At 39.5% G+C, this 16,369-nt stretch overlaps 1 protein-coding gene across 2 annotated transcripts in view; it reads left to right on the plus strand.

Moving 5' to 3' along the window:
- The window catches only part of MAP3K19 (mitogen-activated protein kinase kinase kinase 19), a 73,087-nt gene that overhangs the window by 46,627 nt on the left and 10,091 nt on the right, over positions 1-16,369 (plus strand). For both annotated transcript variants that reach the window (XM_081579124.1, XM_081579125.1), the window contains 4 exons: positions 3,371-3,449; positions 4,387-4,646; positions 10,935-10,978; positions 12,950-15,397. In XM_081579124.1, the coding sequence (XP_081435250.1) occupies positions 3,371-3,449; positions 4,387-4,646; positions 10,935-10,978; positions 12,950-15,397 (2,831 nt within the window). The remainder of the gene's footprint in view (positions 1-3,370; positions 3,450-4,386; positions 4,647-10,934; positions 10,979-12,949; positions 15,398-16,369) is intronic.

The following is a 16,369-nucleotide window of genomic DNA, read 5'->3' on the forward strand; positions in this document are numbered from 1 at the left end:
AGACTGGAAATTAATCATGTAAAATTATTCTTTTCATGAGTGAATGAGAACCTATTTTCTAAAATTACTAGGCTTGATTTAAAAAAAATATATACAGTGTCTATCTATCAGGATTCTTACGTGCAAATAACAAAATTTGCTTTACTTGAGTGAAAAGAAAGGAAGTTTTAAAAGGTACTAGAAAAGTTCATAGACTATTGAAACACCAAAGGACAAGAACAGATTCCAGGTTGGATTGTCATAAAGAATTCTTGTAGCTACATCTCAAAACTGGTAACTGACCCCCAGATCACACTGCCTCAGCCACAACCAGCAAACACAATGCTTCCACATTGACCTTAGACCCTCCCTCTGCTGTTGACACCCATATCAGCAAAAGGATACCTCCCATCTTATCTTCTCTTGTGTAACTCCTGTGTATCCATCTCTCAAGTTAGCTTCCTGAAACCTAGTGGCAAAATAGACTGGTAAATGTAGCTGTAAAAAATTCTGTTGAAAATCACGATTTAGGAAACTATCAAAAGGTAGAGAGGTTATCAAAATATTTTGAACCTTGATTCCCATCCATTTAAACAAAGCAAGTGGAAAACAGAAAAGTAAGACTTTTCTGGAGAAAATAATTTTTCTTCATTGAATGAATTAGGCTAGGCCAATTAAGTTTTTGTTTTAAAAATTTAACACATATTAATAATTAATCATCATTTTCTGACTTTATGAATATCATTTGCCCCTTTTCTGCAAGAAAGTTTATGTTTCTGGTTGTGTTTAAATGATGCCTCTCAGTTCTCTCTACTATAACATTTTCTGGTGGGGTTAATTTGCATCTTCTTACTGGAAAGATGCATTCAAATGGGAGCAAGTGTTTATTTTCAATGTGACAGTGTGCCCTCTTTCCTGGACCACTCGTAGGTTCAGAGGCTCCTATGATCGCTCACAGTATTCAAAAGACAAAACAGAGAAGATATATGTTCCAAGATGATTTCAGTGTCAGAAGGTTTTATAATATCCCTCCCCCCACCCCGCCATTTAGGACCAAAATTTTTTTTTCCCATTTAGGAACCATTAACTTTTCACAATGTCTAAAAAGTCAGGAATTTCTTATACTTGCTATTGCATCTTAGTTCCTGGGTTTAGAAAAAGAGAAATCAACCAATTAACAAATTTTTAGCTTATTAAATCTACTTAAAAACATTCTTGGTAAAAATATAATCTAGGTTTATTAATCCTCAATGATTCTAAAAGTACAGTCATTGTTAAGAACGTGTTCACATGAATATACTGCCCAGTTTTCTAACTTCTGCAACAAAGTCTAACTGTGCTTAGTCTTACAGAGCATCCTTTTCAAAGACAGTTAAGTTATTAGGAATGTATGCTGTATGTTTTTCTTACTCTAACATGTCAGCTAGGTGTTTGCCCTCAAGGATGATTACAAAAATGGTATGAAAGACATCCATCTGCCTTTCATTACAAAAGTGGCCATGAGCCATCACACAACCTCATGACTGTCAGTTTTTTCATCTCTAAAATGAAGGGTTTGGGTCCGATGACCTCTAAATTCCTCCCAGCTCTATAATCCCAAGCCTGTCATTTTGTGCTACATAGTGTGGTGATAGGATATTTGAAAAGTTAAAAAGAAAATCCACTATTCCAAGGGAACTTCATTTTTAGAGATTGCCAAAAAAAAAAAAACCCACAAAACTCCCTTTGGAAATATTTATTTTTTTTAAATGCACCACTCTTATAAATAACACAAGCATAAACATTTCACATTAAAAATGCTTTCCTTATGGTGGTTCCTATATATTTGACGAAATACCCAATGTCCTTTAAAAATAATAAAAACTTTAATTGATACGCTGATGGTGATTAGGCTTCCCAGGCAGTGCTAGTGGTAAAGAACCCGCCTGCCAATGCAGGAGGCCTAAGAGATGCAGGTTCGATCCCTGGATCGGAAAGATTCCCTGGAGGAGAGCATGGCAACCCACTCCAGTATTCTTGCCTAGAGAATCCCACGGACCGAGGAGCCTGGTAGGTTATAGCCCATAGGGTCACAGAGTCAGACATGACTGAAGCAACATAGCATGCACATGCTGATGATGATAGCTATTAAGTAACTTTCCCAAGGTCACCCCAGAAGTGGCAGAGGAGGGATGGAGACCCAGATCTCTCTGATTCATGACCTGCTCAAATCTTCTCTACTACAGTTCAATCAATGGAGCTGATTAAAACCATGGCTCCTCCAGCATCCACAGACTGAATGAATGGCTCTGACAGATAGATGGATAAGCTGAATAGTGGGACAAGCCCTACATCTTCCTGGAAGGATATGCCTCTATGTTCTACACATACATTGCACACTTCTTTCACAGTGTTTATCTGGCTATGCTCTTTGCTTTCTTACTTATAGTCTCTGCTAAGGCCACAGCTATACCTTGTTTGTTTCTTTATATTTAGTACAAAGAATTACACTTGGCATATACTTGATAAAAGTTTGTTGAATAGGAAAAAATGAATAGGTGAAAATCTTAAAAGACAGACAATTCTGGTATGGATCACACTAGGTTTTTTTAATTTTATTTATTTTTTATTTATATATTTATTGATTCTGCTATGTCTGCATTGCTGCCCAAGGGCTTTCTCTAGTTGTGGTGAGTGGGGACTACTCTCTAGTTGCAGTGCATAGGCTTTTCATTGCAGTGGGTTCTCTTGTTGCAGAGCCCAGGCTCTAGGCATGCAGGCTTCAGTAGCTGTGGTGCATGGGCTTAGTTGTCCTGTGGCATGTGAAATCTTCCTGGATCAGGGATTGAACCTGTGCCTTGGCAGGTGGCCTCCTATCCACTGTACCACCAGGAAAGTCCCCACACTAGTTTTTAATGTCAATTTGTTTAAGGTGCTATTTTGTAGGCATGCATCCGTTCTATAAGTTGGAACTTTCTGTCTGAAGGGTTATACAGAAGTCACTCCCTGAAATCAGATAAGAGATGACCAAATGACAAATATAAGCAAGTTCCGATGGGGCAACATAAATTATCTCATTTAATTCTCACAACAGTCCTGTGAAATAGGTGATATCAGTCACAATTTACAGAAGGAGGCCTTGTTTTCTCCATTCAGGGCGAAAACACTGCTCATCATAAAGCTTTATTTTACTTCTGGAATGTTTTGTTATACAAATTCATTGCTCTTTAAACAAGCATTTATTTAGGACAGGAAAGATACAAAGATGGTTAAACCTCAGTTCCAAGTTAATGTTCATTCTGTAATTACTAAGAATACATGAGCCAAATAACCAAAAATAAAACATTTGATTCCTGATTACCCCTGGAATTCATTACTTTCTTCTTCTTATTACTGACCTGCATTTCCATAGGTGTTGAGATTATTGTTACTTCTCCGAGAGATGTCAGCCATCCCCAAGGAATGGGCCAAGAAGATTTACAAGAAAACAAGTAAGAAGTATTCTTTGAAAGGTTAGATTGGAATTAAAGTATATAGTCGTGTGGCAACTCACATTTTTAGTAATTCAGAAAAACATCCCCAAGCAAGGATCATAATAAATAATTTTGTGGCAAGAGCTGGATAATAAGTGTTTTATGCTTTGTGGGCCATATGGTCCTTGTTCCAATGATTCAACTCTGCAGTTGTAACTTGAATGCCTCCATGGATGGTATATAAACAAATGGGTGTGGGTATGATCCAATAAAACTACCAAAGCAAGACTGGAGGCTGGATTTGGGCCAAGGACCATCGTTTGCTAACCTTGCAGCAGTACTACTCAAAACAGAGTTCTGAGGTCCTTCTGTTACAAGTCAATAATGAAGTCAGTATAGAAGTTGGACATTTAAACCTTCAAAACGGTGTGTAGCCATTTAGTCAAGTAATTTTATATTTATTGATCTGACAGTGGAAAATTTGAGGCTTATTTTCATGTTTTCAATTTTTGTTTAGTTTTTATAGTCATTCACTTTGATTACATTTTACAAAAGTTTCAATCCACGATGCGATATAAAATTTTAAATGGATTCTTCACCAAGGATAGTTTGAGAAGTGATGGGCCTTTGGAGAATGGTCAAAGGTCTCTGGTCAATGCCTTTGGAGAAGTACAAGGGTGCACTCCCTTATCTCTGCCTTTCCCCCTCTGATTTCTCTGCTTGAGGAAACAGAGACTAGGAAAACCAAAGTGTGAGTGGCAGAGGGCTGCTGAGGTGGGGAGCAAGTCAGAGAATGGGGAGGTCTTGTACTTTCAGCAATGCAGCTATTCCACTCAGCAGCACCATTTGGAAATAGTCCTCCAAACTTTCCAGTGATGTCAGGTGGGCTAAGAACTGGAGATCCAGAAGACATGGGGAATGACTTTTAAATTAAACTATTTCCTCCCCCTTTTAGTCAGATAACCCCAGGGCATCAGGAATGGACACCAGCACATTCTGTTTCACTTCCCAAAAACATCGAGATGGTGGGCTTCAGGACAAAGATGGTGACCACGGAGCCTTTACTTGCAAAGAAAGAAGAACATTCCCAGGAACTCTGCAATACAAACTTGTGCTTTTTGTTGCCCAGACCTTACTTAGAAACAATAATCTCCAAGTCTGTAGCCAGAGAAGATGTTCCTCACTTTCTGAAGGAGCAGCCAAGAAAATCTGAAGGTGAGTTCATTGAATTACACGGTGATTCCTTTATTCTTTGGTCAATAAATATTTCTTTACTCATCTTTTTCTTGAAAACTTGAAAATCTTTACAGGGAACTCACATTTGGTTGATCTTTATCTGTGGGAGTTTTGGGGGCCATACAGTGAGGATACTTTCATTCAAGATTTGAGTTAGCTGTTCTATCTAGCCCAAAACTTATTTACTAGATAGCACACTGATGCCAGCGTTTCCCCTTAGGGCACTGCTGTCTTTGATATCTGCTTAACACTGTCCTAAACCAATTGGCCTAAACCACCAGGGACAAACTTGCAGCCCCAAATTTTGCATTTATTGGCTTATTGCAATGAGGGGCATTGCACAACAGAAAAAATGTTAAACAAAGGAGAAAAAAAGCATGATTATGATAGGATTTGGGTGCAAGAAAAGTGAAGTCACTCAGTTGTCTGACTCTTTGGGACTCCATGGACTGTAGCCTGCCAGTCTCCTCTGTTCATGGAATTTTCCAGGCAAGGATACTGGAGTGGGTTGCCATTTCTTTCTCCTGACCCAGGGATCAAACCTGGGTCTCCCACACTGCAGGCAGACTCCTTACCATCTGAGCCACCAGGGAAACATTAGGATGCGAGAGTAGAGCTTAAATGACATTTTTAATGAAACAGTGTTGAAAATTTTTTTTTATTTTAAATTTATTGTGGTAAAATGTGCATAACATTAAATGTACTACTTTTACCATTTTTTTAAGGGGCTGTTTACCATAGAGAAATGTTTTATTGAAGTCAGTAAGAAGTCATGTACATATTTTTATCGTATAACTCTTGATTATAAAAATCACTAGAATGAAAGGTTTGTTTTCAGTACTTTAACCATTTTTAAGCATACAGTTTAGTGGCATTAAATACATTTACATTGTGGCACAAACATCACCACTGCATCTCCAGAACTTTTTCATCTTGTAAAACTGAAGTTCTACAGCCACAGGACTTTTTTTTAATTCATGCTTTCATTATTTATATATTGATTATTTTTGGCTGTGCTGGGTCATCACTGTGGCATATGGGCTCTTCATTGCTGTGTCAGGGCTTTCCCTAGTTGCAGAGTGGGGATTTCTCTACTTGCGGTGCTCAGGCTTCTCACTGCAGGGCTTTTCTTGTTGCAGCTCACAGGCTTAGTTGCTCTGTGCCACATGGAATCTTCCCAGACCAGGGATCAAACCCATGTTTCCTACATTGGCAGGCGGATTCTTAACACTGGACCACCAGGGAAGTCCTACACCCATTCAACTTAAACTTTCCTTTCTCCTGTTAGCCCTGTTAGCCACTGTTCTACTTCCTATCTCTATGAAATTGAGGTCCCGCATATAAGGGAAATGATCAAATATTTGTCCTTCCCTGTCTGGCTGATTTCAGCTGACCTGATGTTGAAGCTGTGTTTCGAGAGGCTGTGTGTAAAAGTCAACATCAAGCTGGACTGTGATGTAGACCCAAGGGTGTTACTCCTTGAAATCTACAAAGTTCACTCTTAGCTCTCCACAGCCTCTCTTCAGCCTCCTCTCTTTTCACTCTTCCTCACCAGATGATAAACATCAGCACCACCAAATGCCTTCCATTCCCAGAACAAATATGTGAATATTTTCACATACTGTTTTTTCTGCTGGAACATTAAGCCATCCTTCAGGTATCCTCTTAGATATGCCTTCCTCTGGGAAGTCTTCCTGAATGTGTCTAAGACTGGGTGAGTCACCACTGCCTTTGGACTCCCATAGGATCCTAACCTTGTCTTCAACCAACACACATCATGCTAAATTGTCACTATCTTTTTAGGCAGGTCTTCACCAGATGACAAAGGCAAAAACCATCACACCTCCCCATACAAAGCTCCAGATCTGACACGTAGCTATTTTAAAACATATATTGAATTAGTAGCAACAACAGCAGTAACCATTTATTGAGTGCCTATTACTTCAAGGCACAAATGTTCACTGATATAGCTAATATTAACATGCTTGTTTTATAAATGGGGCCTCAGGAGGCTAAGTGTATGCTCAGGTCACATAGCTAGTGGGTTACAGAGGCTGGGTTCAAACCTGGACCCCCATCTCCAAAGCCAACATATTTAAGCACCATGTCACATGTGTTCAGAGCTCATAACTTCTATCTGAGCCCCACTTTAATTATGAGAGGGAAAAATAAGAGAAGCATAGTTTTGTACAAGAGGTGAGTTTAGAGAATACGAGGGGCAGTTGGTACAGGTACCAAGTGGAGAAAGGGTGGATGGAGAGACTGAATTGGACATTGTGGAAATAGCATTTCTCTTGGCCAAACCACAGAGAATCTTGAAGATGTAATAAAAGCAACACACTCAAACAAAAACAAACTGGGTTAGGTCAGTATTCTGTAACGGGATCTGCTCCATAGGTGTTATGATCTTGTCTGAAAAAATCAGCTGGGTTTACCAGGTTGGTGTTTGTTCTCTTAAAAAAAAATTTTTTTTTTTTGTTTAAATACAATCTTAAGATAATCAATAAATGTTGTTTAAGAAAAATTCAGAAAAGACAGATGAGCAGAAATAAAAAATAAGAAATAAGAAGCACAAATACTGTTTTCAGTTTCATCTAGAACGTAATTCCACATTTTTAAATAACATGTTTATAACTACAGTGCTTGATTGCTCAATGTAGACATTAGGATTTAGCATAGATATTAGGATTTAACAATTTCACATTACTATCTGCACACAAGGCAATCTTTGAAATCTTTGTTCTTTAAAAAATTAATATTCAAGGTCTCCTTTATTAAGACTAGGTAAAATAGCATTCACAGCTGAGCCCCAGACTGTGCTTTGATGGCATTATTTTTCTTTTGAGACATTCTATTTATCCTGGCCTTAATAACCGCTTCATTTCACCATTTGTTTACTTTCTGTATATCTGTCACTAATTCATCCCCATCCTGTCTAATGGACCTGAGAAACGCACCTCAATACAGGCAACTGCACACCAGGTAATTCATTGGTTTGTTTTGTTTTTGGAGACATTACTCCTGGAACACTCTGCCTTCCTGTTTCACTCTGTGTTCCTTCGTCCTTGGACCTCCTGACCAGCTGTCTCTCTGGGGGTTCCTCACTGTGGTCCTGGAAGTGCCTTGGCTCTCTGTGTTTGAGCCCTGTGTGCTGGGTACACAGCTTCCTCTCCCTTGGTTTATACCTCATTTTAGGGGGGATACATAATTTCAGTAGCTTCCTGAAGAAGATGCATGGATTATATTAATGGTAGTTTTTCACTGTCTCTATTTCCTCTGAACTCTTTTCTCTCTTTCTTTTGTTCTCTATATTTTCATGTTAGAGGCTATTCCCATATGTCAGTTGATCCTTGGTGATGATTGGTTTTTAAGAGGGGAAGTCTAAAAGGTGTCAGGGGCTCACGGGGACTTGTGGAATGGGCAGAGATGTGAATGGTTGGGTGAGGGATTTCTCTCAGCTAGTTTTCCAGTGAGAAGAAGAATCCAGCCTCCTGCCTGTATGTTATAAGGCTGGAGTGTCACATGTCAATGTCGAGGCTTTCATTTATCCTCACATTTTCACTCCAGCACCCAGTTTCTGCTCTCAGCTTTACCTAGCTCCTTAGCATCTTTGTTTCAGACTCTTCAGAGAAAACACTTCCAGCCAGGAATGGGGAAGAGCAATCCCCAACTAGTGGGGCAGGACAGGGAATCTGGAATCTACTCCTTGTACAGGCTGAAGCAACCCCTTGTTTCAGTCTCACTTGCCTCCCCACCTTTAGAAGTATCTGATATTAATATCTTCAGTTCCTGCTCCTTTCTGGGGTTCTCATTTCTTGTTGAGTTCTCCCTGCTGCAGAGAAAGCTGACAACTCAATATAGGTTATTATTTATCCATGTAGTTTTCACTGTCCGAAATTTCACTGATGTCATGCATGTGCTACTTTACCCTCTGGGTTTCTGTTGTTGTTCCTCTTTACCTTTTACTTATTTATTTATTTTTTGTTTGGCTGGGTGACTTGCAGAATCTTAGTTCCCCAACCAGGGCCCCAGTAGTGAAAGCACTGAGCCCTAACCACTGGACACCAGGGAGTTCCTTTCTTTACCTTAAAAAAAAATTAGTTTACCATCATTTTAGTGGAGTTTGTGGAGAGAGAGGAGGAAAGTTTGTACATTCAATCTTTTAACTGAAATTCAATACTCATTTTATGAGACTGACCTGCTACCTACTGCACTAAGGAGGCAAGTTTCAATACACATTTTAAAAGGCTTTCAATAAATATTATCCCATTACCTACTGGAAAGATCTTACCTTTACATTCTCTTCAGAAATATAAAGAGTGCCTTTCTATCTCATGTCATTCCTCATCAATGCTGGAGGGTATCCCTCTAAATATTTATAATAACTGAAAGTTTTTTTAGCTCAAAGGATTGTACCTATGCAGGCAACTATAAATCATATTCAGTTACATTTCTAGTATTATTTTGTAATATCTTTTAAACAGAAAGTCTCAACCTCTAGAATACAACCTCTATGAGGGCAAGAATGTAGTCTGTCATTCAGTTATAGTGTCATCATCTGGGACGGTGTTGGCTACTCAATAGGAACTCTATAAATATTGGCTGAATAAGTGGATAAAGAATTGGGGTGGTTCTTTGGCCAGCTGTGGCTAAGCAGAATGCCTGCGTTCCTTCTTATTGGGATCCTCTTTTTAGGTGACCATTTTTTGCTTGAGAATGGCTTCTCTCCCTGTGATACATCTCAGAGAGATTTCTTGAAGTGAAATTTCAAAATGGCAGCCTGTGTCTAAAAAAGGACCTACAGACATATATATATATATATTTGGCCTTCAGAGTATTTTTAAAAAGAAAGGGAGGGAGATTTCACATAAAGTCTCCAGCCCTCTGGCTTCCCGTGGCAATTGGAATATCTAGCAGTGTTGGATTACCCAGCCGGAATGGACACCACCAACTGAAACTGGGAAATGGATGCCCCAGTAGTTGGGGCACATGATTTTAGTTCACCACTGTCCCTACTTGCCCCACTTCATCCATTTATGTGCCTTCTTCTACCCACTCCAATATTTTTGGGCTTCCCTTGTGGCTCAGCTGGTAAAGAATCCACCCGCAATGTGGGAGACCTGAGTTCTGTCCTGGTCTGGGAAGATCCCCTGGAGAAGGGAAAGGCTACCCACTGCAGTATTCTGGCCTGGAGAACTCCACGGACTGTACAGCCCATGCGGTTGCCAAGAGTCAGACTTGACTAAGCTACTTTCACTTCAACCCTGAATACGTTTGGAGCCTTTGGCTTCAGCTTTAAGTTGCGACGGTGAATGGGGTTTTAGGGACCATTCTGATGTTTTCGTAAGAAGAAAACAACTAGGTTTTATCCTTCCTAGTAAATTCCATCTCATCATTCCCTACACCCCTTCAGACTTTATGCTCTATCCCACGTTTGAGTTCAAACAACAGTTGTGAGACAATAATAAGTAAATATTTTCACATTTCTGTGAAGTTTGGGTTTTCTGAGTAAAAAGCATTGGGAGACCAATTTAAAAAAAATGATTGAATGACAAATATGGCTTGGAAATTAGAGATAAGATATTGCTCCAGAAAGATCAAGGCTGATTTTGCCAAACGCTGTTTGCTTAACTTTCTAGGGTAGGAAACAAACAAGACTCAGAGACACATTTCCCCTTTCTCCTAGGGACATTAGCATACATTTCATAGTAAAGGTCTCTCTTTCTTGGAAGCGAAAGATGGTTCACACTGCCAACACTCTATATAAGCTCTGAGTCTCATAATTTCAGGGCTTCCTCCTGTGGTACAACCTCACTACCTGTGCAGGGAAGTATCTGGCTCTCATTGCGCCAACTAGCAGGGAAGTGGGGTGCAAGGAACTGGTACTAGGATGACTCGTGGGTGATAAATGCTCTATTTTCTGATCCAGAGGGCATGTTTTTCCAGAAGGAATATAAATAAAAATAAATAAATAAATATCACACTATGTGTATACAAATGTTATAAATATAAAACGTATGTATAACATGCATCTATATAAAAACCATTATGTTAAAATAGCACCCCCCTACAGTGGCAGTAGTTTTGTGTGGTGATTCCGCACCCACCTCCATGTAGATCACATCTGGAAAAGCTTCATTTTACCAACTTTTCCTCAAACCTCAGAGCCAGTCTCACTCCATCCCCATCCCCTGGCTTAGGCCAGACTGTGTTCACTCTACTACTAAGAATACCTAATAATAATTACTATTATTTTTCTTATTACAGAGTTTTCTATCTCTGACTTGAAGTATAGGAGCCGAAGAATCGAGGTAAGTGTAGTTCTGAGCATTTTTGACTTACGAATTAAAACCAAAGAATCTGTCAGAGACAAATTCTATCAAAAAACTCAGAACCAAAATCCTCAGCATATATTCGTGGAAAAACAATTCACATGCAGTTTATAGAGGAGCAAATAATTTCTGAGAAAATTATATCTTGACATGTATATATATTTTCTGGGTATAGTTCTCCACATAATGAAGTGAGTAGCTCTTTTGGACATACCTAATTTTTCTTTTTTTAATGTATTGAGAAGTTAGGTGATTCTCTTTCTATGGTAGAAAGATTTTCCTGGTTGTTTCATTTGTAAGTAAGGCATTTTGAAAGAGCCTTGCAATTCTCCGGCTGTCTGACTCTTCTGTATCCTATAAGTCTTTGAGAAGACACATATGTATCGTTTAGTGTTGAAAAAAAAAAGTTCATTGGCCTAAAAAAAAAAAAAAAAAAGGCTGCTACTAGGGAGATGTTTAAAGCACTGGAAGAATCTGCTTCTAATTTTGAGAAGTCATGTAGGTAATAAAACTGGGGCATTATACTGTGTCTCTCCTGTTTCTAATGCCTATTTCTAGTCAGATTTCTTTTCCTTTCTTCTCACACGCAGGTGGCAACAGAATGAAAATTAAACATGTAGCTCTTAATTACCACTCATGATCTATGCTTTTCTATGCTATATCATTAGGTATCAAATCTATATACACAAGGCCACACTGAAACGTGTAAAGAGTTTACAGCTTAACTGAGCAAAAAGCTGAATATTACATATTGGGTTACACTGACCTCTAGAGGCTGATAATAATATGCTGCTGCTGCTAAGTCGCTTCAATCGTTTCCGACTCTGTGCGACCCCATAGACGGCAGCCCACCAGGCTCCGCCGTCCCTGGGATTCTCTAGGCAAGAATACTGGAGTGGATTGCCATTTCCTTCTCCAGTGCATGAAAGGGAAAAGTGGAAGTGAAGTCGCTCAATCGTGTCTGACTCTTAGTGACCCCATGGACTGTAGCCTACCAGGCTCCTCTGTCCATGGGATTTTCCAGGCAAGAGTACTAGAGTGGGGTGCCATTGCCTTCTCTGGATAATATAAACTAGCTTAATTTGAAAATTAATTTGACATGAGTTTGAGTAAACTCTAGGAGTTGGTGATGGACAGGGAGGCCTGGCGTGCTGCCGTCCATGGGGTCACAAAGAGTCAGACACGACTGAAAGACCGAACTGAACTGAATTTGAAAATAGTTAGAAGGCCAAGGAAAATTTAAAAATTTAGGGAGCTAACTTTCTCTTTTTAGATTTTTTGGCCACACTCCAAGGAATGTGGGAGCTTAATTCCCCAACCAGGGATCGAACCCACACCCGTGGCAGTGGAAGTACGGAGTCCCAGCCACTGGACCATCCAGGAAGTCGCAGGAGCTAACTTTCAAGTGCATAGCATGGCTGATTTATAAGCCACCCTCAGCAAAACAATTCAACCAAGCAATGAGGAGTAGTTCTGTTCCATATGAAGATTTCTAGGTGGTCTGAATGATCACAGAGTAAATGTAACAGCAATTTTAAGCTGTTCTAAGTGGGAATTTTAAGTTTTGGATAAATTCCATGGAAAGTAAACAGGAAAGAGAATAGATACAAAGTAGAAATAAAATAGAATGTAAACAGAAATGACAACAGAAATCTTTAAAAATGTAAATGTTTTATAATTTATATGATAGAGACTTTATTTTTAATAGATAAGCATGAATCTTGTAATGTGAATATTAATATTAGTTTTTAAAAGTACTGTCTTACCTTGGTCCTCAGAAAACACCAGGAATGAGATTTTAGTTTTTAAAATTGTGATCTCCAGGATAACTTTGTACTTTAAAGCCCTTCCTAAAGAGAATCTTAAAATCTCTTCACATTACTTGAAACCAGTTAACATGAAATGCATATGTGTTTCCACATTCATTAATTTTTCTTTCTTTCCTTTTAGTTCCCTCTGCCACCACTATCATCTCTGCCCATGAGATCTGGTCTCCTTACTATACCCCTAAGTCACAAGGATCAAAAAGTGAGAGAAAGAAATATTCCACGCCTCGTATCTTTCATACCTAAGCTCTTGGAGCCTATTAGTCAATCTGATGAATTTAGACCATCAAATAAGCAGAAGGAAGCACCGTTCAAGGTGTTAGCAAATCAGACTCTCAGATCCTTTGATGGTTCTATTTGGTCCAGAAACATGTGCTCTTTTTGGAAGGCTCACCATCACAGACAACACCTGGAAAAGGAGGGGAGTAGGAAATCCAAGGAAAGAGAAGGATGTGTCAACATTGCAGTCTCTCACTTCGAAAAAGGACAATCTTTAGTGTCCTTGGAGAATTTCAAGAAAGGGAATTTTCCTATAGATAGGGAAGAGGATATTGACTGCCTTGGTAATGAACTGAGAAGAGCAGAAGAGAATGCTCCATCTCTTTCATCGGGAAAGAAAGAGGATTCAGTAGCCAGAAACTATGAACAAGATTCAAAAGTTGGATATACCAAGCCAATCAAGTTCCAAGAAGCCCTGCCATCAGATATAGGTCTAAGCCAGGATGAAGGGACTAAAAATGATAAAGCTGATTCAAAAAGTGCTTCAGCACTTAAAGGTGAAGCAGTTGAACTAGACCATATTTCAGAAGATTACACTGTTCTTAAAAGTTTGTCCGATGTAGTCACTGATGGCCCCATTGAAAAGCTCTCAGAAGATCATAGCAGCATGGAGACAAGCACAAAAATATCAGTAGCAGAAACAACCAAACCAGAAATGAATGGGATGGTGCCTCTTATCCACATCAATTTCCCTGGAGATGAAACTCCCAAGGAACCAGTGATAACCAAACCAAGCCTCCAAAAACGAAAGGGCATCCTTCGTAGTAACAGTAGCTTCAACATACTTGCACACCAAGAAAATGACAGGCCTAAGGTGAAAACCCAGAGAAATAAGTTAGATTCAAAGACCAAGACCAGTAACAGGACACCTCAAAATTTCATGATTTCCACTGAAGGTTCTGTGAAGCCTATCATGCACAAAACCAGTCTAAAAACTCAAGTTTTTCCTGCTTTGGGGCTTGTGGATCCCAGACCTTGGCAATCACCCAAGTTTCAAAGGAGAATGCCACAGATAGAAAGGAAGCAATCTGCTTACCAGGCTTTGAAACCTAAAAAGCCGTCATTCCAGTGCCTCTATAAAAAGCCAGGAATAAAAAAGTCTTCTGTTCCTCTCTCTGCTCAACCAGCAGAGCCAAAACTGAATTACTTAGATCTGAAGTATAGTGACATGTTCAAAGAGATCAATTCAACTGCGAACGGGCCTGGTATCTATGAAATGTTTGGAACTCCTGTTTATTGTCACATGCGAGAGGCTGAACGGCATGAAAACAAGTATCACCGAGAGATATGCTCAGCTCCATCAGGCAGATGTATCACCAATAAATGTCGATCTTCACACAGTGAGAGGAGCAGCAATAGCCGAAACAGACTTTCTCAGAAAAGACCACATAGTAAACCTCCCAAATCTTCTCTTGGCATTAAACAAAAGCACAGAAGTTTAATTTCTAAAGAAAGGGATTGCCAGGCTGTAGGTAGCACCCTACAAGACGCTGAAAATGGTGATGGCATTTCAGAACCAGGGTGGCAGATTAAGTCTTCAGGAAATGACTTTCTATCTTCCAAAGATGAAGTTCAGCCCATGAACTTGGTTCAGACTCATGAGCAGGTCACTGAACAGAATGATTTCTTTCCTGTCTCAGATTTGTCCATTGTTGGAGAAGTCTCTATGGAAGAGTCTGCTGATGAAGAAGACATTTCTAACAATCAGATACTTGCCACAAGCCTCAGAGATCTGCATCAACTTGAAGACCTATGCCACCAGACCCCATTTGTCCTTTCAGAAAACAGCTGGGCAGTACCCAGTGAGAAAAGTTCCAACATGCATGTTCTGCAAGAAGAGCAGGAGGTAGCATCTCCCAGTGAAACAAATGCCAACCAAACTTTAACTAACAATGTAGACTTTGATAGTTTTTCAGATAAGTCAAAAACTTTTAGGAGTTTCTCTTCCCAAGAGAAACAAGAAAGTGTAACTTCTCAAGCATACCAACACTGGGCACTGTTTTTGGATCATGATAGTTTAGCTAATGAGTCAATTCCATATCAAACACTTGGAAAAACTTCAAATGATGCAGATTCAACTTCCCAAGAAATTCTAGACTCTGTAAAGAATGAAGAATTGACAGACGAACTCTTAGGTTGTCTAGCTGCAGAACTGTTAGCTCTTGATGAGAAAGATAACAACTCTTGCCAAATAATGGCAGATGAAACAGATCCTGAAAGCCGAGATTTTGTCCTCAGCAAGAGAGGAAACACCCTGCAAGAATTAGGTAGAGAAACAAATGTCAAAATACAGGTTGGTATAACTAGAATCGGGCTTTCCTGGTGGCTGAGACAGTAAAGAATCCGCCTGCAATTTGGAAGACCTGGGTTTGATCCCTGGGTTGGGAAGATCCCCTGGAGGAGGGCATATCAACCCACTCCAGTATTCTTGCCTGGAAAATTCCATAGACAGAGGAGCCTGGTGGGCTATAGTCCATGGGGTTGCAAAGAGTCAGACACAATTGAGTGACTAAGCACAGCACATCACATAACTAATAATCAGAGATTCACTGGGATGGGAAGGGACCTCAGAGACAATCTGCTTCAAACCCCTTATTTTCAAATGAGGAATCAGAAACCCTAAGGAGTTAAATAGTTTCATCAAGGTTTCATCATTTGGTTGCAAGTTTGGAATCCAGGTCCCCTGACTCTCATGCTGTTTTCATTATGCTGCCTCAGTTCTAGAATTTAGCTAGCCTGTACTGCATTGGAGTCACTTTGGGCACATTACTGTAGCAAAACTACATACTAAAATAGGTAGATACTATATTTGGTGATGATGTTTTCAATCAACAAGTAATAGCTGGGAGATAATTGTGGGTAAAGCATTACTCTAGGTGATGTGTGAGATACACATCCCCTGAAGTATCTCACTATCTAGTTCCAAAAAACATATAAGGACATGAAAAGATCTTTTCTCAAAGATTCCCTGCACCTGAGCATTTGTTGCCAAATGGTTTACTTTAATGCAAAAATATTATTGATGCCTCCCATGTTCCTGGTATTGGGATAAGAACTGGAGACATGATAGGGTGCAAGACACAGCCATTGCTCTCAAGAAAACATAAGCAATAATCCTGAATACATTAAAAAATTTTTGTTTGGCATTGGAGTTGGGATAGGGAGAAGAATATTAACAGGTGGTAGGGTTATGCCTGTTTTAGTTTTCACTGAAGTATATCACCCTCCTGTTATGCTAAATTTTTTTTAAGATGAAAGTATTTGT

The sequence above is a fragment of the Giraffa tippelskirchi genome, chromosome 3 (genome assembly GCF_054371585.1).
Source record: "Giraffa tippelskirchi isolate mGirTip1 chromosome 3, T2T-mGirTip1v1.2.pri, whole genome shotgun sequence".
In the NCBI taxonomy this organism is placed as follows: domain Eukaryota; kingdom Metazoa; phylum Chordata; class Mammalia; order Artiodactyla; family Giraffidae; genus Giraffa; species Giraffa tippelskirchi.